Source organism: Euwallacea similis, chromosome 19 (assembly GCF_039881205.1).
Source record: "Euwallacea similis isolate ESF13 chromosome 19, ESF131.1, whole genome shotgun sequence".
NCBI classification, from domain to species: Eukaryota; Metazoa; Arthropoda; class Insecta; order Coleoptera; family Curculionidae; genus Euwallacea; species Euwallacea similis.
In genome coordinates this window covers 703,143-723,708 of record NC_089627.1, presented here as the reverse complement: position 1 = coordinate 723,708, position 20,566 = coordinate 703,143, and the positions used below count along the sequence as shown (strand labels likewise).

Below are 20,566 nucleotides of genomic sequence, written 5' to 3'. Positions count from 1 at the left end.
CATTCCGGAGGGAGGATGAAACGCCTGAAGGTCTCTATTATACAAACGTTTATTATAATATTTCTTATAGTTAGACTAGATCCTCGAAAAAACAACTCAATCAGTTGTAGTGATATGTGGTGACGCCAGTAGCTAAGTGAGCATTTTGAGGATGCTCACGTAAGGGGCTTTGGATGTAGAGGGGAGCTTCAATCAGCAGGGTTGATTGGGTGGGGGGTTTATAAGGGGGGATTAGTGGAGCCGGACGCTTGTGATCACAGTCATTAAAGGTTGTACGTTAATTTTCTTGGTGAGGCGTTAACAGAGTTGGAAAAAGGCCGGAATCGGCAATCTATAGTAAATATTATAATAAATAGGCTCCTGAAAAATATACTTTTATGCGTAATAGACTTCTTTAATAGGAAGATATAGTCCACTCTGACGATATGGGAAAAATAGACATTAAAATACGTAGTAACACATTTACAAATGACGATATAAAATTTCTCAATGTATAACATGGAATAAGTGGATATTTTAGGCTATAAATATGAAAAATATAGAAATTATAATGGATGCAAACACTCTTATGCAAATACATGATACATACATTTTACGGCTACTTATAGTAGCTGGATAGAATCTCTATGTTACATGATGCTGTCTTACCGACAATAATTAGATTATTCGATCGCTGAAAGCGGAGATTTTCACCTGGCAAAACTTTCGTTTTCTAGATTCCTTTTTAGCACCAATAAGAAAGGTAAACGCAACTAAGAACAAGTTTAAGTTAGTGATATTCCGTGATATTTGCGTTGTACATTTTTGGCACCGTAGATTTGAGATTAGTTAAAATCCTCCTTTTCCAGTCCCTGGAGACTTAAATACCACCTAGAGGCTACCCCATGCATAGGTCTAACCCCCTAAGCCTTCTTTTACCTATTATGAACTATGATTAAGTTTGCGTTTGAAGTGTAGTAGCTAGTAAGTATCACAAAAATATAGTTTTTCCTTGCACGTGCTGTAAATCTTCCTGATATTGAGACGTCGCAACAACAAAAGCTCAGTACTTTTTGGACCAATAAACAAGAAGAATTCTTCGATCACAAAAACCGCAGTTCCCCAACCAGTGGTGGAAAACAAAAACCTCCTTGGCCGTATAAAAATTGGTACTTTTCTACTCCTATCGGAAATCCCTAATAACTAATTCTTTGTGCTATTAGAAGTCCCGGACCTACTTATTCTCTATCAGGAGCTGAAGCTGCAGAACCAGCTCCCTGGCTAACTTCAGCAGGGCGGCCACATCGTGCCTCTCGGCCATTTCTATTACAGATAAGTCCCTGATGAACTCCTTCGAGAAAATGCATTAACTCACCGTTAAAGAACTTGATGATATCAGTGAAATCCATGCCGTTGGATAAGATGATGTCTCTGTAGGTCTCCAGGAGGGCCAGAGCCAGGAAAAGCACGAACTGGCTCGAGGATACGTGCTGGGCAGCCCAGATCACTTCCCAGGTCGAAAACACGTCCGGATACACCTGAGGGCAATTAAAAAAATCTCTGCGTCCATTTAACCAAATTTAACTTCCCCTTACCAGCTCCCGCTTGAAATCCAGCAGAAACCATCGGTAGCAGAAGTAGAAGTGGGTGTAATCTCCATGGGCGTGCATTTGCTCGTACATTTCCGCATCCAGAATCTGGATCAGGCTGCGCATGTTAGCGAAGTGACAGTCCATGGCATTTCCATTGGGAAAGTTTTCAATCATACGCTCCATTAGATGGCAGAAACAGGCGTAGGTGAGCGATTCGTCGTCGAAAGTGACCAGCAGGGGGGCCACCAAGTCGCACATGCCTTGCATGTAGCCGATGTCCAGATGTTCCCAGACGTAGCTGGAAGAGCGGAAGATTTGTTTTCAGACCAATTTAATTATTGCACTAAGTGTCCCAAGGGAAAAAGGACTTTTGAGGGAAAATATACAGGGTGTTCATGTCCCCGTATGTGTACCCACTTGACGACTTTTCCATCTGTTGCTGTTAATTTAACTCGGTAGTTAAGTCGGAGGGCTTTTGATCAGATTGCTCAATTAGTTCCCAACATAATGACTGAGCCTTTCTCTGTTTTTGACTACACTCTTATTTATAGTAGTTGTTCCCCTCATGCGGGACTGACTATGGCGATTTGGGGCCCCCGTAAAAAGGTCAACTTACGCCTTTGAAAAAGAGTTGAATTTAGGGCACAAACAGGTTCCTAATGAGGGCCGTATCAAGTAACTTCCTCTAATTTTGTTGTTTTTTCAATGCGTTGGTTCCCCCACTTTAGGCGAAACTTACGTGCACATGACATTCCTTAATTTATCCAGATTTTCGTTGGCGAAGTACCAGTAGTTTCTATCGCACCTTTGAACATCCTTCTCGATTCTATGGAGGTTGAGACCGAACGTCTTGAGCAATTCTTGCTAGAATTGAAAGCCCATTTGTAGCAATTTTAGCTCAAAATTAAAGTTAGCTTACGCTGTAAATTCCCCCATTTGAACTAGCGGGAGATACACAAGCCGATCTCCCAGGGCTGACTAATCCATGGGTTTCGATGCAAGTGTCCAGCGATGAGTGGGTCTCTTCAATTACCGCGTCCATCGGGTGTCTTATAGGGCTTTCTGTGTCCACTGTGGTGATGTCCACTGAGGCGTTCGTCACTATGACGTTATGAACGAAGTCTAGGTCTTCTGTTGGATTCGAAGTTTCTGCGAAAGAATCAAATAGACGTCTTACAAGCTCGATTTTTTGGATGGGACTTTACCGCAAATTTGATTATTATTATCACAACGGTTCGGGGACATTTCCCCTTCATCTAAACTCTGCTTGCTACTGCTACATAAGGCATCTTCATCGCTACGTTGTACTCTAACAGATGGATCGTGCGTACAACTCTCGTTGTCACTGATACGCCCCTCCTGGGCCACCTCTTCATCGCTCTCGTACCTAATAGTGTTTCGTCTCGTTTTCCTGCAGTTCGCTTCTTCTATTCTATCTTCCGTAGAGGAGGAATCTTCATCGTCCGTTATTCCATCCTCAAACACCTCATTGCTTAACTCCCGTTTTATCTCGTTAGGCACTTGATCCCCGGAAACGCTCTCGCTGCTCAGCTTAGCTATGGCGTGCGCTTGATCTTCTTTATCCCTCTGGCGAACAATCGCTTCCACTGCTAACCACTCTGACATGATGTTTTCATAACTAGATGGAAGGAAAGGGACACTTGCGGCAACGCTGCTGAAAATTGGCTTACGCTTGCTTCGTTTCTTCATCTAGCTCTCTTCGCTGCTCCGCGGTGCTGCCGAACTTGTAATGGCCCAGTAAATAAGGCCAAATGCCTTTCCGCAAACTCTCAGCTACTCCTCCGTAGTAAGTCAACCTATAGACCTCTTCGAAGTCGGACACCACTCCGTCTATGCATAGTTCCGCCCATTTCTCCATGGTGATGCCTATACGGAGAATGCTCCTAACTAAAGTGCCCGAAGGAAATATGGTACCAAGCGGATTTTATTCATTCTTACGATATTTGGAAAGTGTGTGATCGTGTTAAACTTGGGGTACTTGCCGCTTAGATTTCCGTGCGGTAAAGTTTTTTACCGCACGCGGGCGGTTTCATGCACAAAGTGCTACTTTACCATAGGTTTGTTACCAGATTTAATTACTGAAGAATCTAAAGAGTTTTCTTTTAAGGAGAGTTCAATAAGAGTACCCGAAAATTAGCTTTTCTTTAGTTCTGAATGATTTCTCTATGGGCAGTCAAGGTGAGAAATTCTGAATTGTGTTATAATTCCTGACCCCGGCTCCAAGATTTACTAACATAAGGAGTGTTATCCAGCCCAATATTCTGGAAAAACATTGCTGTGCTTCATCCAAAAACAGAAATTCAGTTTTTCCTTAGAATCTGGTCCGTATCTTGGTCCCTTCAAAGGAACCTTCATATTCGTCCTGCAGAGCATTCAAAGAAAAATACGTAGGGCGGGAAGTTTGAGATCACCCTGTACTAAACTATTAACTAGATCAGAAATCGATAGGTCGATAATACCAATAAATCGATTATGTCGATAAGTCAATATTATCAATAATGTTTTTTGTACCTTACTTCAGAATTTGGTACATGAGAGATGACCGTTCCAGAAAATTATAATGTCACAATTGGTACCGAAACATCCGCTTAGTACCCATGTTTCCATTAGCCATCCTACCCTCAGAAGCCCCATCCCCACTGATGATTTTTCCATTAACCAACCCACTGAGGTGAGTGCGGACTGTGGAAAGGTGGCGGCAATACGCAAGCCATCCATAGAACGCTCGGGAAATTATTTGCTTCTTCATGGAGTCGCATACTGCTTGAATGTACACGCTGGGAGGGCTGTCTGGGACACTCTGCTGGTCTGAAACTGCATCCGTTATTTCCTGAGAGGCAAAAATTTCCTCGGTACCTAAGCTAAAGCTTTTCGTAGAGCTCTCCGAGCTGGTGCTTGTGCTGCAATGCTGCATCCTCACTTTTGAAGGCAGGGACGCCTTGGTGTCCATCAAGTCCTTTCGCTTTACTGGAAATTATATACATTTTTTTTTATTAAAGAGCGTGTAAACCCGAAGTCATTAGTTTGAGTGTTAGTTTATGGATGCTGTTGGAATGTTCCATTTTCCATTTAACGACCGACCTTTGACTTTTCCGAAAGGACAATAAATCCAGGAAGGTGAGCACAGTTTAATGTTTCCTAATAAAATATCGGATATGTGGGCGATTCAGAAATAATGAATGTTCGCGTGGTTTAAGTCTCGATAAACCGACATAAAACAGGAAAAAGAGGAATTTTATCGCGTGTTTTATTTAGAACAACAAATGCAACGACTTTCGTTGGAGAACGATATTTTACGACGAGACCTGCAGATTGTCAACATAACTCTTTTCTTAACGAGTGCGGAAATAGCGCTTTTCGTAACAATTAAAAACATTATCTTTTCCTAGCAACATGCTACCCATCAATTTCGCTTTAGCGATTTACCATTGCCATCAAGATAATCTCCATAGAAATGATAAAGTCGGAGAAAGCCGTTGGCTCGCCTCTCCATTTTTATGAAAATTCTCGTGTTGGTGGAGCACCAAGCATCGGCGCCCTAAAGACCAATACATCAACATTATCTGCAAGGTATTTCCATGAGCTTTATCATTTCCAAAGGGATTACTCTCCTGAATAGCATCCCTGGAACAACGTTACCGCATTCCCTCTTAATAGGTAATTATGAAGCCCTGAACAAGCCTCAAAATCAAAAAAGGCTCTTACAAAGGTCCTTATGGTCGCTATTATCGATTATCCTGAAGACGTAGTCCTTGGTGGTCTCTTCAGTTTCGGACAAGGCAGGCAAGGGTCTCCTTCGTTTGGTCGTGGAATTAGCCCCGGATCTCTGTGACCATAACGGTGGATCCAGGCGTCCTCTGGGGAGCAACCCGGTTTCCAGGCAACTGAGGAAGGCTAACATATGACCTCCTAAAACATACAAATTTAGGTCTGGTTGTGGAAATGAGGCTTAAGCTATGCGCAACCTAAGTTTTAGCTCACTTAAGACCATATATTGCTGCCAGATTACTTTCAGTTGTGATAGCAACTTTGTTCTTATTGAGTAAGCTCAAGTAAGCTAAGGCTTAGGTATTGGAGAAATATTTCCCGGTGGAGTCATTTTTAGCAATGGAGACACGTTGGCCAGCACGTTCACCAGATCTGTCCCCATTAGACTATTGCAAGACCCTCTATGTAGAAACGGAACTTTTAATATTTAAACCAAACTCAAGACTGAACCTTAACAGCTCTAAACTGCGCACCTCTTTCACGATTTAAACGACCTCGTATCCATCATGGTTACTTAGATCTTCATGGTTGAGCTCCAGCAATTCCTCGCCTAACTTCGTAAAACCGCCTTAACCTCAAAGCAGCTTCCACAGCGACTGATTGCAATTTAACTTTAATTAATGGGCCTCGCCTTCCTAATGATTCAACCCATTTTCCTTTTACATTTTTATTTGACCGACCCAACATCTCAGAAACGTTTTAATTCGTTTTAGAGAGCGAAACTTCTGCACTATTAAACACTCCGAAGGAAGTTTCCACAAAACTCCTAATAAATTTCCAATTTAATTCAGATGGAGAGAATTGCGAGCGGTTTCAGATTCCCATTTCCAGCTTGTTTAACAAAGAGTCATCGATTTGTCGCCGGTTTGAAGGCGTTAGAAATTGAAATGCGACGATGCTCCTCGAGTCTCAATCAAAAGAGGCTAATCGCGTTTCGATTAAGTGCGTAAAAAGGGCTTTTGTTAGGCACTGAACGTTGATTTATGATACCTTACCCTTTGGGAAATTAATGGGAGGCCTTTGGACTCCATCCTGGCCTACCAGAATTATGGTTCCTCCAGCCTCGCTGTCCTGATGGCAATGGACGTATACAATCTCGTCCAGCTGCACTTGTAAGGCATAGTCCCAGAAGACGCTTTTGTCCTGCGAATCGTCCGTAAACCCATTCATCAGCTGATTAGGAGTCCACTTGATGGTCAGCCCACAGGGAGTTTGATGCAAGCTCAAATATCTGAAACAATTTTTTCTTGTTCAGTCATGTCAACAGGTCGATTTCCTCACCCTGGCATCGGCTCCGTCACCTCGTCCTTCAGGGGCATGACCAGCACGTTGTTTTTCCCGAAAAGTAAGGCCGCTCTGGAGTTTTGATGCAGACTTTCCACGTAATCTTTAGCCAGATGTTGAGAGTTGTTTCTGGATAGCAAAGGATCATCAGAAGAGGTATTTAAAGACCTGCCGAAGTTCAGGATGGGTCTTCGGACTGAGGGTGGCGTTGAGTGACTGCTGGATATCCTGTGCATCTTGACCTGAAGCAAGAAAGCTTTCAACCAAAAAACGCCAGATAGATGGAGACGTTTCTAAGAGCTGGACTCCCGGAACGATGCAATTTAGCTGTTTACACCTGGATACTGACGGAGCCTTTTATTCCCAGCAGGAAAGAGTGTCAGACGGGGGGTTAATTGAATGTAAACAAAACAGCTTCAATTAGAGCCGGAGGAGGTTTTGAGAAAGTTATTTCGAAATAAGCCTTACGATACCTACATTTCACCTAAGCCTTGAAGGGTTAAATCCTGCAATATCCCAGTTGTCCCTAATAACATTTGTAAATTCCCGTCTCAGTAAATTCTCTGCTGTCGGCCTTGCTGGGACAAGATAATTTTCTATGCAATTACCCTAAGCCAAGGATTGTCAGATTTTGGGTTTGAAGGATGAAAATTATATTTTCTAGAAATGACGAAAAAGATGAATTTGGGGGAGATTGCGAGGGATAAGATGGTTATTCAGAAATACAACTAAGTTGAGATGATTCGGTAGGAATGGCGAAAGGCCTGTCGGAACTCGTTGGAGGAACTTGAAAATTGGCATATGGAATAAGATCAAAATAAGAAATAAGAACATGAAAATAAACAGGAAGAACATAAAAGCAAAAATAAAACATAAAAATTGAAAATAAAAAATTAAGAAACTTAATTAAATTTCAATTTTCCAGTATCTTCTGATATTTGACCACGCAAACAATTCTACACGGTTTGCGGAAACTAGTCCGACTAATCGGTTCAGTTGTTAGCCAAATCCTCTGGTAATCCGGCCCAAATCCCTATTTGCATCCCCGTTTACCGGACTAAATTAGAAATAGCTATACGGGAAAATTTGCGGAAAATCTAGAAAACGAAAATTGTGGAACATCCCGGCGAAACCACAGGGAAATCTGAAATGGAACCAACTTATCCAGAGAACTTCCAAGCTTACCAGCTCATCTGCCGGAGGATCGGTCCAAAAGTGCTCCACACTTTTAGTCCTAGAATAGTCCAAAGCACAAGGTCCGACCAGCAAGGAGCTGAGAATGGAACCGTAGTCTGGATCAGCAACCAGTGCTTCCTTGTCGTAGTACTTTGTGGCATTGCTTACCAAATAATCTATGATTTTAGCCAGCTGCTTATCAAACAATGCTAACCTGGAAACCATTTAACTTTACGTTGTACATGGAGGCAACGCCTGGTTGATGGTTACCTTATCCATAAATATCTTGGTAAAGGAGTGGTAGGAAACGACAAGTTCTTCTTCAACGTGGGCTTGGTGACACTGTCACTACTGCTACTAGATCGCTTGTTCGAGTCCACATTCTCCAGTTCTTGCACCTTCTTGGAAATCCTGTTGGCCTCCGGACAGTGTTTAGCCACTTTGTGCAGGAGGGCCGTCGTGGAGGAGGTCTTGAAGAGACCTAATGCGCGCCGTCTCAGACCTATTTCACACAGTCACCCTCATTTTCATAGAGCTGTTTGTCCTTTAATACCTTGAGACAAGCAGTTTTCTACCGCTCCACATAGAGAGGTCACAGAACCGCTTTCTTCATGGACGAATTTCCTGGTCACCGATTCTTCCATTACTTGCTTCACTTCCTTCTTCACGACGGCGATCAACTTCCCCTTGTAGTCCTTTTCTGCGCCACAATAGAAACAATCATAAATGTACTGACCGCACTCCATTAACATTATGTTCGCGTTTGTCTTCAGCTCTGTTCCTATATGGGGAGGCAGCTAAGTATAGCTTATATGTTAATTAGCTTCGCTTAGCAAAGTCATGTACCTGGGGACTATGAGCCGCTTAATGTGGCAATAATTTGTAACGGAATTGGGGCGCTCAAACTACAATCTAGAGATGCAAATTTTGACACGCTTTGTGGGCTAATTGTGTCTTTAACATAGATATCTCGCTTAATGTAGATTATAACGGCGACAAGCTTCAGGGAATTATTTTGTGCGTTATTATACTCAAATGCAGTGGGGTGGGTACAACGAATTCTCTTGATGCCCTTTTTGGACCAAAATAATGTCAAAAGGCCCTAAATTTCCGTGTACTGTTATTTCCTGAGGGCTGCCGGCGTAGCGATAAGGGAAATGAGCCCATTTTCCACTGCCTCATATTGGTATCCATGGTAACGAGGCAAAACAAACAAACATCAACAGCCCGGCGGCCATCTTGGTGACAGTTGTTTCAAATTTTGAAGTTTCAAGGTCCCCACGGACCAGCGACCTTTTATCGGGGTAAATGTAGCGCTGTCCTGCCTTGTTGTGCAAGTAACTATTTCAAACTTCTGTGTAGAAAAGTGCATTTTATTGCATCAATTGGGGCGTGAAAGGAATATTTTACTGCCCTCGTTAATGGTCTCTCACGTTCCTTGTTATGTGAGAAATGTCCGCAAAATTCCATGAGCGTGAAAGTAAAAAGGAAAGAGGATGTTGGGCAGTCAGCGTTTTTACTGATTGGTTTCATCTGGTATGTATGAGTACTCAGCGGACGAGTATGCAGTGGACATGTGACGCACCCATTCGAATGTAGGCTGGAAAGGACGGAAAAATACAAGATTCTGGTATCCATGGAAATGCCGCTGTGGAGATGCGGGATGAACTTCCTGGAGATGGAAACATTGTGGGCGAAGTCCTAAAAAGGCAGAATTGATGCTTGCCCGTAGCTTCCATATTCTTTCCTTTTTCCAACTTGCACCCGCGTGTTGGTAGGTTTTCGGACACATAAACCCTCTCTTGCACAAGAGAAGAAAGTGCTATTTTTACTTCCCCGAACAATTTCAGGTTTGACGCGAAACGGCAGGTGTCAACGTTATAAGGAGTAAAAGGAACTTTTCTGCGAAGGAACGTGTTTTCTGCGAGTAATGTATTGTTGCAGCATCAGGTGCAATTGGGTGCCGACAGGCACCAAATGTTATTTCCATACATATAAGAAAACCGGTAAGACTGACAGGAGAAAAGCAGCACTTTTTCTTCGTACTGATTTGCAAATTATTTCCTCCCTAGGGAGCAAAAGGGTGCTTTCTTACTACATATACACCGTCGTAAGAAATAACATATTTTTTAAATAACTTGAAAACTGTTGGAAGTTTCAAGTGATGTGATTCTTCTAAGTTGAGCAAGAAGTGAATCTTTGTGGAGATAAAACGGGCCCTGCTGGCCTCAAAAAAGATATGACCTTCTATTATTTACCCTCTATTAGTAGGACACAACGTGTTGCATGCACTCGAAATTTTGACTAAATATCTCAGAAATTGCAAACTCTCTGAGGAAAATGTTCTATCAAGAAACACTGTATTTATTAATGAGGAGTTTTCGCACCTACGTTCACGGGAACTTTTTGGTGTATTTTTCCAAATAGAATGTGCAGTTCAATTGATCGTAATTTTGATGGTAAATTATTGACAATATGCCTCCACATATGTGAAAGTTCGTGTTCAACTGAATTCAACCAAGGCTTATCGTGAAGTGCCGATTAATATTCTAACCATACACACAGTCACGTCACATCGCATCTACTATCAAAAACACACACTTCTCCGGCTTATCATTCTCTCCATGGGATGTTCCAACCACTTACCATCCGCCGACATGTTGACGCTAAACCCGCCCAAAGAAAACACGGATATCATATGAAAAGGGGCCCCGCAAAACTGAAATAACAGGCAATTTATTCCATATACCGGGGCGTCCCTGAAGCTGTGACCTCAACGGGCTAACTCGCGTCCGATAAGCGACAGTCCGACGTCGTTATCGACGCCCCTGATGCGATGCCGAGGTTCGCGCCGCAACGCGTCCATTTTTGACGAAATAGAGTTGCGAAGTCCGCTACAAACTGAAAAAAACGGCTCCTGAAAAGGGCCACCTTGAAAACTCCGAGGGGATCGATACGTTGGGGAAGTTGTTTGAAAGGGGGGAAGGGAGAGGCGCATGTGCCGCTAGATACGGACTGTTTGCATTGGGACTTTTTGGGGAAGTTGGGCGGAGAGATGAAATATGTTTGGCTCGTAATTGATGTGATTTCGAGATGAGAATAAGGTGTTTTTAAGAGGCTTTTTAGTAGGAGGGCTGGTTAAATCTAACTTGTCAGAGAAACTGGTTTTAGGGCGCGAGTAGGACTCGACTTTGACCTGTTAAAATTATTTCAAGTAAATAATGAGTGTTCAAAATTCGCTTTAATCGTTAATCACTGCAAAGCCAAATAGGTGAAACTACAGTAGGAAACTGCGATTTCCTTGAATTTCCCTCTGCACGGGATTCCTTGGTTTGATAATCTACACTTTGAAAAATGAAACATATTTTATTTTTAACAAAAGCTGCATTTAATCGTGACATAGAAAATACATTGCTTAAACTGGTCCAAACGATTAACTCGCTTTAACTGTTTTAGTAGCATTTATTAACAAAACATCACAATTTTTATTCAAGACTAACCCTCCCAAGTTAAATAAGGGTCCAAATGACTCCCAAAAACCTCACTTCTTCCATGAGAGGTTTAAATTTGGATTGCATTTTAACACATAGTAACTCATTTTGTGTTGTCTTTGAGGCTGAGATACGTCTAGTTTTGTCTCTTTATAACAATTTTAAAGAGCATAGCCCTATATGAGTCCAAGACTCTAGAAAGAGCAGCACCTCTCAAAATGTTTATTCAAATTTCGTCAATGCCAGATAGTTGGAACGCTCATTAAAAATGCTCAGCAGCCTTTGAGCAGCAGCAGTCTTTGAGTTAACAATTCTATTCTCGTTTCCTCATATACATCCTACATATATATAAACTTCTTGACATCCCGTCATCTGATACCATACATAAATGGCCTTAACACAACCAAAGTATTAGTGCCTAAATAGTGTATGACTTAATCCTACTTTTGTTAACTTTAAATTTGTATTCGATGTAACTTTCAAAGTGAAACAAATGCATGGAACGGAATGAATTTTAACGATGGCCCGCATTTACGCAGAATTAAAATTAAGGAAAAACACAGAATGTCACTGTGAGTCACACATAATATAGTTTAACCCTTGATGTGCAAATGAGCAGGTCATCATCAAAGAACTTAGTCTCAACTATCACATTGCCATTCAGAACTGAGGCAGGCATCATTTGGGATTCAGGTGCAGCCTCCATAATAGACTGCCATGTATTTGTTGATTCTGGCATAACGAAACCAAATTCAAAGTACCACTCTTCAAGGCACCTTCCCTTAAACAGAACCTTTTGTTCCAGCCGAAAGTTTTGTATCTGCTCTTTGGAACTGGAAGAAAATATTTGTGTTAAAGCCATCCTAAGGCAAAACGAGATGACTTACCTAAAACTAAACTCTCGAGATACAGCACGACATTTGAGGATGTTTTTGGGCACTCGGGCCTCATGTTCTACGTCGGGCTGACTGATATCTTCCTGTCCGTGCCAGAAGACCTTACCAGAGTCTGCGTCTCGGAGAATTATCCAGTTCACTTGGAAAGCTTGAAATATTTGGCCGGCCCGCTGTTGGTCGTCTTCCCCAGTCATCCTTCTCATCAAATTCGAATTGGGGCCACCAGCATACAGTTGTAGGTGTGTCGAGTGCCCCCAAGCAATGTTAACACGAGGTTATAATTTGCTTCTGTGAGTAATAAAGGCTTTGTGCCTCGCAGTAAATGTAGCTATTGCTGATTTATTTGCTTTTAAATATGAACACTGAAGAACAAACACCCCAGAATTGTGTGATATAAGATTTAGTTCCAGATAAAAGTGTTAAAAATACAATACAAACTTAAAAATAAACAAAACAAAGATTACTAATGACAATGACATTATTCACAGGGACTGACGGTTGCACATAATCTTAGCGAGTCCCTATTTCTCTCTCATTTTTGGTCATAAATTGCGAAAATAGAAGCGAGACGGAGCAATGCTTGAACGTTCATCTTGACGCAAATGAATTTGAAGTAATAATTGACAGTGACAAGTTGTCAATGTGATTAATTTCTCGATTCGCCAAATAAATTTATGAGCAAAACAACAAAAATGTAGTTTTTCTTTAATTAAAACAAATTGTTTTTGTTAATTATGATCGACAAAATGACTCCGTTTCGAAGGAAAAAATGCGGGAAATCTTTTCCGGTGAAAGTGTGCACATTGGACGCCGAATTAGAGTTCAATCTGGAGGTCTGTGTGTCTGTTTATGTTTCTCAAAATACTACAAATTCCAGCATTCTCGCAAACTATTAATTCCATTTATCGCACGCACCAATAATTAGGATGCTTAATTAACGAAACTTGCATATTGTGCCATTCTCAAACTCTCATGTAGGCGGTACATATCAATCCATTATTTCTGAACTCCTAATTAACATGAATCATGACCAAAAAATGTGCTGATATGTCCCCTATCCCTAACTTGCAGTGGCGCGCCACAGGACGAGATCTTTTCGAGCTAGTTTGTAGGACTATTGGTCTACGAGAAACCTGGTATTTTGGTTTGCAATATGAAGACTCCAAGGGGTTCATCTCCTGGCTAAAACTAGATAAGAAAGGTAGGGCCTCCAATATTGATTTTCTCTGACAATGTACTCATCATAGTTTTTCCAGTTCAAGACCAAAGCATTCAAAAGAATCACCAAACGGCCTCCTTCATGTTCCTAGCTAAATTTTACCCTGAAGAAGTAGCAGAAGAGCTTGTGCAGGAGGTCACTCAGCATTTGTTCTTTTTGCAAGTGAAGCAGGCCATTTTATCCATGGACATTTACTGTCCCCCTGAGGCTTCAGTATTATTAGCTAGTTATGCAGTTCAAGCCAAGGTAAGTTCAGGCCTCCAAATATTGGTTTTTGGAAGCTTAAGATCAGGTGAGACACTGATCTTTAAATTCCTTTAGCAAAAATGTTATTGTTTGCTAGAGTCTATGAGCAAATTGCTCTTTTCTCTTAAAATGTGATAATGCAGTGATTTAACAGATAAAGTAATATTAAATGTGTATACAAAGATAAATAAACATGCACATTCCTGCTGATAAGAATGAATTATTTGAATTCCACACATTCCTATAGCCTTATGTTATTGTGGAAGTTAATGTATGATGTTTTAATAAGCTGCACGCTTATAAATTGCCTTTTGTATATAAATGAATCCTTAATGGTCCCAATATGTGGCCTTCTCAATATCTTAAAGAAGGAATTGCAAAATCAATTCTAAAATTTTGTCCAATAACTATTGTCCTTAACAGTTCCAGTAGTTCCTATTTGAGTCATTTTTAATTGTTATTACAGTTTGGTGACTTTGATGAAGACACTTATAAACCAGGCATGTTGGCTAGTGAAGATTTGTTACCTCAAAGGGTCATAGATCAATATCAGATGACCCTGGAGATGTGGGAGGAGAGGATAAGGGTTTGGTATGCTGATCATAGAGGTGAATTTTATTTATTTATTTGGGTTTGAAACTAAATGATTTTGATTGTAGGAATGTCTAGAGATGAAGCTGAAATGGAGTACCTTAAAATTGCACAAGATTTAGATATGTATGGGGTCAACTATTTCCCTATACAGGTTTGTCCTTACTTAATAATTGAATTTCCTGTTACTGTTAGTTTGGGATTTATAGAATAAAAAAGAGACTGAATTATGGTTGGGAGTGACTGCTCTGGGGCTTAATATTTATGAGAAAGAGAACAAATTGCAGCCAAAAACTACATTCACCTGGAGTGAAATAAGACACATCAGTTTTGACGACAAGAAATTCATTATTAAACCGGTGGACAAGAACTCACCGAATTTTGTTTTCTTTAGCCACAAAGTTAGAATGAACAAACTGGTATGTTGAATGTGGTTATGCTTACAAGTATAGAAATAATGGCTTTGGTAGATTTTAGATTTATGTATGGGTAATCATGATCTTTTCATGAGAAGGAGAAAACCTGATTCGATGGAATTGCAGCAGATGAAAGCGGCAGCTAAAGAAGAAAAGCAAAGAAGACAAGTGCAAAGGAATAGGTATTGAAATAGAAGATTATATGAAGTTAAAAGAAAAAGCATATGCTAAATCAGAACATATTAATATAAGTACCAGTTGTGAGATTAAGAACGGAAGAAAAGTACGCTTATTTCCAAGATATGAGATAGTTTTTTAAATATAAATAGCCATAATTTTTATTAGGGGATGGCCGTTCTTTGGACGATTTGGTGGATATTATATTTAAATTCTTATGGGATTCAGTTCTAATAACATTAAAGAATACTAAAATGTCCAATTTTGTTCTCTTTAGATTAGCTCGAGAGAAACAACTAAGGGAAGAAGCTGAGAGGGATAGAGCTAATATGGAGCAAAGGCTGCTACAATATCAAGAGGAGATTAGATTAGCCAACGAAGCATTGGTAAGCTTTAGTTTATTTTCGCAATCATCGTTCACATTCATTTCCTAGCGGAGATCTGAAGAGACTGCTGAGCTACTAGCGGAAAAAAGTCGAGTTGCCGAAGAGGAGGCTACTTTATTGAGCCAAAAAGCCGCAGAAGCAGAGCAAGAAATTACTAGATTGAGACTGACTGCCATGAAAAAAGATGAAGAGAAGGTTGGTAATGGATTTTTGCAAAGTTGGCCCTATATACGTATATTCTCGAATATATACATGATGATATTGGCTAATTCTACATTGTTGTTGGATGTTTGAATTAATAAGGAATTTGATTCAGGTAACACTAGAGAGGAAGACTCGCGAGGCGGAACTTCTAACCGCTCGCCTTGTGGAAGAGTCGGAGAGACGGGCCGCCGAGGCCAATAAGCTCAAAGACGAACTACTGAAAGCGCGGGCCGCTGAGAAACAAGCCAAAGAGAAACTGCTGGATTTTTTAAGTCGCGGCACCTTGTCTGGGTCTACGCCCACGTCGCCTATCTCAGTATGTCGAATCAACCACCTTTTACATCTTCATTTGCTTTCCATTTCAACAGTCTGTTGCTACTTTATACTCCGCTCCTTTGTCACCAAACAATCTCCACTCTGAGCTCTCTCTATTGGAGACCGAGACGAGTACGTCGCCAGACTTTAACTTGAATTCCTACGACCTCATTGCACATGGCGATGCCGATCAACTCTCCTTGGAGATTGAGAAAGAAAGGCAAGCGTCTTTTTTTAAGCGCGATAGAATTCTTGTTTATTTTACATATTTTTTAGAGTGGAGTATCTGGAGAAGTCCAAGCACCTACAGAGTCAGCTGCGAGAACTTCGGTCGGAGATCGCCATCCTCAAGGTAACAGAAAAGGCCTCCGAATTCGATCAACTACACGACGAACAAGTAAAATTGGGTGAAAACAAGTACTCTACTTTGAAGAAAAGTAAGAGTGGCAGCACTAAAAGCCGGGTAGCATTTTTCGAGGAATTGTAAATATTGCTAAGGCCCAAAAGCTATTTTTTGCTAATAGGTATAACTATCTTGAGCTTTTCTTTTTTTGTATATATTCTACGTTAACGTTATATTCTAACTTGTGCCTTATTAGGATGCGTTTTCGCAGGTAAGGTTGGGAGGTGTATTTTAACTGATGGGTTGTTTGTTTTTGCTAAAAATTAACTAAGAGAGTTCGGGTTTCGCCTGAAGGTGTTCGTTTTAATTATTTTACGGTCTCGTGTGTTCGGGTTTTATTAAAAACTATCTCAATAGTAATTTTTGGTCGCTACTATTCATTTTCAGAAAGTTTTAAAATAGGCACTTGTTACAATAATACATATAAAGCATATTTTATAGGAGCTTCAATTAGAATAATCTACAAGAATGAACTATTTTTAAATAAAATCTTGTTATATAAAGATTTTTTTTGTCATGTTCCGCAATAATCACTTATCGTATATATTTAGGCTCAGTACAGGACTTTTTCGAAAGGAACTGTAGTCTAGAGAAATAAATTCGACGTACGGTAGCAGAGCAATGCATAAACAAGTCCTGATACAGGTGAAAATTTCCTTAATACTATTACCATCTGACGCACTATTGCAGGACCTATTTGACAATCCATGCTATCTTTGTTTGACGACTGCTACTCCTTTGGGTTATATTAGTACATAGATACTGGATAAAGAACACACTTTGGAAACTTATAATTTATTAGGAAGGGAATTTCTTAAGTAATGCGAATATTCTACATTAATTATACATTTTTGATGAGACTCACTGACACACATTCATCAACATAACATCTACCAAAACCTTATTGGAACATTTCTTATACTCGCACATCCTAATTAAGGATTTAAATATTTAATGTTAGTCAATTTGCAATCTGGGGGTAAAAAAATGGATATTCCACGTTCTAGCAATAATTGTATCATCTTAGCTTCGCTTTTGTTTAGGAAATGGCAAATGTCGCTAAATTCAGTTCAAAAATCAGACTTATATTAACAACACCAAAGAAATCTGATTTTTTACTTTAAAAGTTTTGCTTATTGGTTTATTCATCACTTTCAGCATCGTTGGCTTCAACGTCGTCTTCTTCAGAAGTTGGAGCTTCCTCTTCTTTATTCTTCTTTGGCCTGCCCCGGCCGCGTCCTCCTTCGAAAGTTTCAGTTATCGTCCCATGTCAACAATAAAGAATAATTATTGAAGTTACCAGTTGCCTTGGCTTTTTTAGCAGGCTTGGCCTTCGATGGAGCCTTCTTCTTGGTAGTACCCTTTGGTCTGCCGCGGCCTCGTTTCGGCGGAGAAGCGCCATCAGATTCCTCGTCGACCTCATCTTTGGCGGCCTCCTGCACGAGATAATGCAACTTAGGCACATTGCCCACGTGTTTGGTCTACCATAATTTACCTTTTTAGTTCTTTTTTTGGGTTCGGCCTTCTCTGCAATTTCGGCCTTCTCAGCGGCAAACTTGCGGCCTCTTTTGCCTGGAGATGGAGCGGCGTCGTCAGACATTTTTTATGTTTACTTATTGATCTCTAGATCGTCTGAAATATGGCGATCGTGAGAAAAATAATAAACAAATCCAAATTGGCTTCAAAGTAATTAGAGACCACGAATTACTAATGAAAACATGTCTCTTGTTATTGTCATTAGATACAGGAATTATTTCAACAATCAGTAATAATCAGAAAGATTTCAATAGAATGGAAATACGGTGCTGTATCAGGTATTTTTGTTATCGCTATGCCAAAAATGGCATAACAAAAATATGTTATTTAGATAACTCTTAAATTTGAGGTCAGTGGTCTTAGACATAAATAGCGCACAAGTGACATAACAAATAACATTTTATCAATAAATCACTAAATTATGCACATTATCTACCACAATTTAAATAAATAGTTGTATGTGGCGGGTACTTTCATGACTGTAAAGTGACCAAATATAGACAATGACTGAAGTGATAAGGTTTACGACCGAGAAAACAATAATTTATTGAACAAAAATACTAAATTAGGTAAATACTAATTAAGGTATATACAAGGTACCTTAGATCTTCAGACAAAATCTTAAAATCTACAGGGTGGTCCATTAAAAAAAAGAAAATCGACATCTACTTTTGGCCCAACTGCAAATGCCCGCAACCCTGAAAAACATTTGAGGGCTACAAGTTCTTTACATTTATAACTTTCCTTAATCGGTCGAGAACCTCGCAGGCTTTAGTGGGACACCTTGTATGTATACTACATACATCTTTTTACCGGCACATATTCAAACAATTTCGATATAATTAGAAACTACTTTCTACTTTTTTACATTTTTCAAGGGCAAAAATAAGGTCCTATCTGCATTAAGCACAGCCGCTTGACTTGTGTATATGCGAGTTTGATTTGAAATTGAAATTTTCGTCAAATTATGACACGTGCATGTGCGCGCCTTGTTGCCGAATTTCGAATACATTCAATAATTAGCCGGATGTAAAGTAGGGAATGTTTTTATGTCAGTCCTACATTTGAGCTGTGGATGCTCGTGAAAGGATTGGTAACAATGTTTGGTGCGTCCATGCGTGGCAATGCTTTCTTGTCCCGGTTCGACTGTGCCGAACTGCCTAATACGACTGGGCAATTTTGAAAGCGCGCCTAATTTGCGACATGCGTAGAATTTCCTAAATAAGAACAATGTCAATATAAATATGCTCACCCCTCCCCCTCTTAGGGAATCCAAGGTCACCAAAGTTCAGGTTCAATCATTAGTTAGAGTCAATATAAAAAAAAAACACTAAATTTTGGGAGTATATGAGAATTGCGAATAGTAGGAAAATTTGATTTTAGGATTATCAAACTTTTTGATCAGAAGTCACAAGTAGACAGAAGCCGGCTATGACCAATAGAACTCGTCATAAAATCTTAACAAAAGACAACTTTGGCTTGTTAACTAATATTACAGCTTCAGCTGGTTTTGAGATTGCAATATTCGTTGCTGCAGGCATTTAACAATTTAAAAGACGCCATGTATATTACGTAGAGTTCTTACCGGCCCCCATCATTCATTTGTTTCGCACCAGCCAATAGGAAACAAAACAGAGAGTGAACAGTTGAACTCCGTTAAGTGAACGGCCATACTGCGACCCCTCTCTTTCTCCCCATTTTGAAAGCAACTGCCTCATCAACCTGCCTCTTACTCAAACTCAATGCTCTATATAGCATCACCAGTTTCTTAAAATAGAAAATCAATATAGGCTCCTCTACCAAACATGGCGTTGCTTCATAATGGGCCTTATGCGACAAAGCAGCGCTTCAAACTGCAACGTTCGCCGTGTTCACACGAACCGTGTAAACATGAAAAACTTAATGGGAATTTTAATTTTCACGTTGAGGACTGGAATGTATTTACGACAGAATTCGCGAAAAAAAATCAGAATTTAATTATTGAGTAATTAATAAATAAACCACTGTGATTCTCAGCAAACATGGTCATCATTTAGGGCTTAAATAAATTGATCGCAATAAAACTGTTTGAAATCGGTTCTATGCCGCGCGCGCCATACTCAAAATAATATAATATTAAAATTCCACAGGCTACACCCAAATATTTTCCCGAAAAAAAAAGTATGTATCGAGGTGAAACACGGCTCCATATGATAAAATCAAAAATCTGCTTTAATTAGGTGAAAAAACCACGAAGATTCACCGTCTAACATCAGATAAATTAATTTTCAAACCTTTAGCGTGACCGAGCTTGACTTCTTGCAACGAAAACCGAGGCGGCCATACCAGAATTTTATCGAATACAATTGCTTCGGGAATTAATTGCTTTGGAACGGGCAAACGCAGGCCAGTTTGGCTTATGCGATAAATAGCATCGGAAAAACTAATATTTTATAATATTTTTGCGGTATTTGAGAAAAAATCCAGTGAATTTATAAAAATTATTGAGGGGAAAATAAAATCGACTTACCTCACACACACACACTAGTTGGCGTTGACCGGCAGTTTACGTTATTTCGTAAGCGTTCCGCGGTGGCGCTGGGGTAGCGCGCCAAAACCCCATCCACCAATCGTAATGCGCCATTCGTAGGTAAACAATATTGTCTTCTCTCTTTAAACCCCGCCGAACTTTAAATTTGTGTCACTGAGGGACGCTGAAGATTTTTCAAAATGTTCGGTTTTCCTTTCACGAGGTATTTAAAATTCAAAAAATTCGTTTTTTATCGTTACCTTTGCATGCATTTAGCATTAGCCTAGAAAAAGACATCATCCGGGTATATATTTGACCCCCAAGCGGGATGAGGAGGAGCATAGTAGATATATCTAG

At 40.1% G+C, this 20,566-nt stretch overlaps 4 protein-coding genes across 6 annotated transcripts in view; 1 reads left to right on the top strand and 3 right to left on the bottom strand.

Annotated features, from left to right (window-relative positions):
- Nucleotides 1–30: 30 nt before the first annotated feature.
- On the bottom strand, nt 31–10,777 carry LOC136415081 (small G protein signaling modulator 1-like). 2 transcript variants are annotated; one of them, XM_066399472.1, is made up of 16 exons: nt 10,467–10,777; nt 8,374–8,520; nt 8,091–8,322; nt 7,830–8,034; nt 6,642–6,886; nt 6,356–6,591; nt 5,298–5,501; nt 4,449–4,559; nt 4,212–4,406; nt 3,263–3,458; nt 2,777–3,210; nt 2,491–2,720; nt 2,311–2,435; nt 1,575–1,869; nt 1,355–1,517; nt 31–1,302 (listed from the first exon to the last, which is right to left on the bottom strand). In XM_066399472.1, the coding sequence occupies exons 1-16, from the start codon at nt 10,516–10,518 to the stop codon at nt 1,214–1,216; spliced, it is 3,159 nt and encodes a 1,052-aa protein (XP_066255569.1). In that variant the 5' UTR covers nt 10,519–10,777; the 3' UTR covers nt 31–1,213. The 2 variants fall into 2 exon arrangements, with proteins under 2 accessions (XP_066255569.1, XP_066255570.1); XM_066399473.1 differs by having other exon boundaries at nt 4,212–4,400.
- A 407-nt stretch (nt 10,778–11,184) lies between these two features.
- On the bottom strand, nt 11,185–12,678 carry PrBP (Prenyl-binding protein). Its single transcript, XM_066399426.1, has 2 exons — nt 12,199–12,678; nt 11,185–12,144 (listed from the first exon to the last, which is right to left on the bottom strand). The coding sequence occupies exons 1-2, from the start codon at nt 12,408–12,410 to the stop codon at nt 11,889–11,891; spliced, it is 468 nt and encodes a 155-aa protein (XP_066255523.1). The 5' UTR covers nt 12,411–12,678; the 3' UTR covers nt 11,185–11,888.
- Nucleotides 12,679–12,849: 171 nt separating this feature from the next.
- Mer (ezrin/radixin/moesin family protein merlin) lies at nt 12,850–16,667 on the top strand. The gene is made up of 12 exons (XM_066399677.1): nt 12,850–13,040; nt 13,279–13,408; nt 13,464–13,672; nt 14,139–14,280; nt 14,332–14,417; nt 14,473–14,682; nt 14,734–14,861; nt 15,134–15,242; nt 15,291–15,437; nt 15,559–15,762; nt 15,815–15,981; nt 16,038–16,667. The coding sequence occupies exons 1-12, from the start codon at nt 12,942–12,944 to the stop codon at nt 16,246–16,248; spliced, it is 1,842 nt and encodes a 613-aa protein (XP_066255774.1). The 5' UTR covers nt 12,850–12,941; the 3' UTR covers nt 16,249–16,667.
- Nucleotides 16,668–16,943: 276 nt separating this feature from the next.
- LOC136415213 (high mobility group protein I-like) overlaps nt 16,944–20,566 on the bottom strand; it is a 36,917-nt gene continuing 33,294 nt past the window's right edge. Inside the window, exons 2-4 of one of the 2 annotated variants that reach the window (XM_066399682.1) lie at nt 17,660–17,773; nt 17,465–17,600; nt 16,944–17,406 (exon numbers count right to left, since the gene is read on the bottom strand). In XM_066399682.1, the coding sequence (XP_066255779.1) occupies nt 17,306–17,406; nt 17,465–17,600; nt 17,660–17,764 (342 nt within the window). In that variant the 5' untranslated portion in view covers nt 17,765–17,773 and the 3' untranslated portion in view covers nt 16,944–17,305. Of the gene's footprint in view, nt 17,407–17,464; nt 17,601–17,659; nt 17,817–20,566 lie in introns of those variants that run through there. The other variant, XM_066399683.1, reaches the window with a different exon arrangement.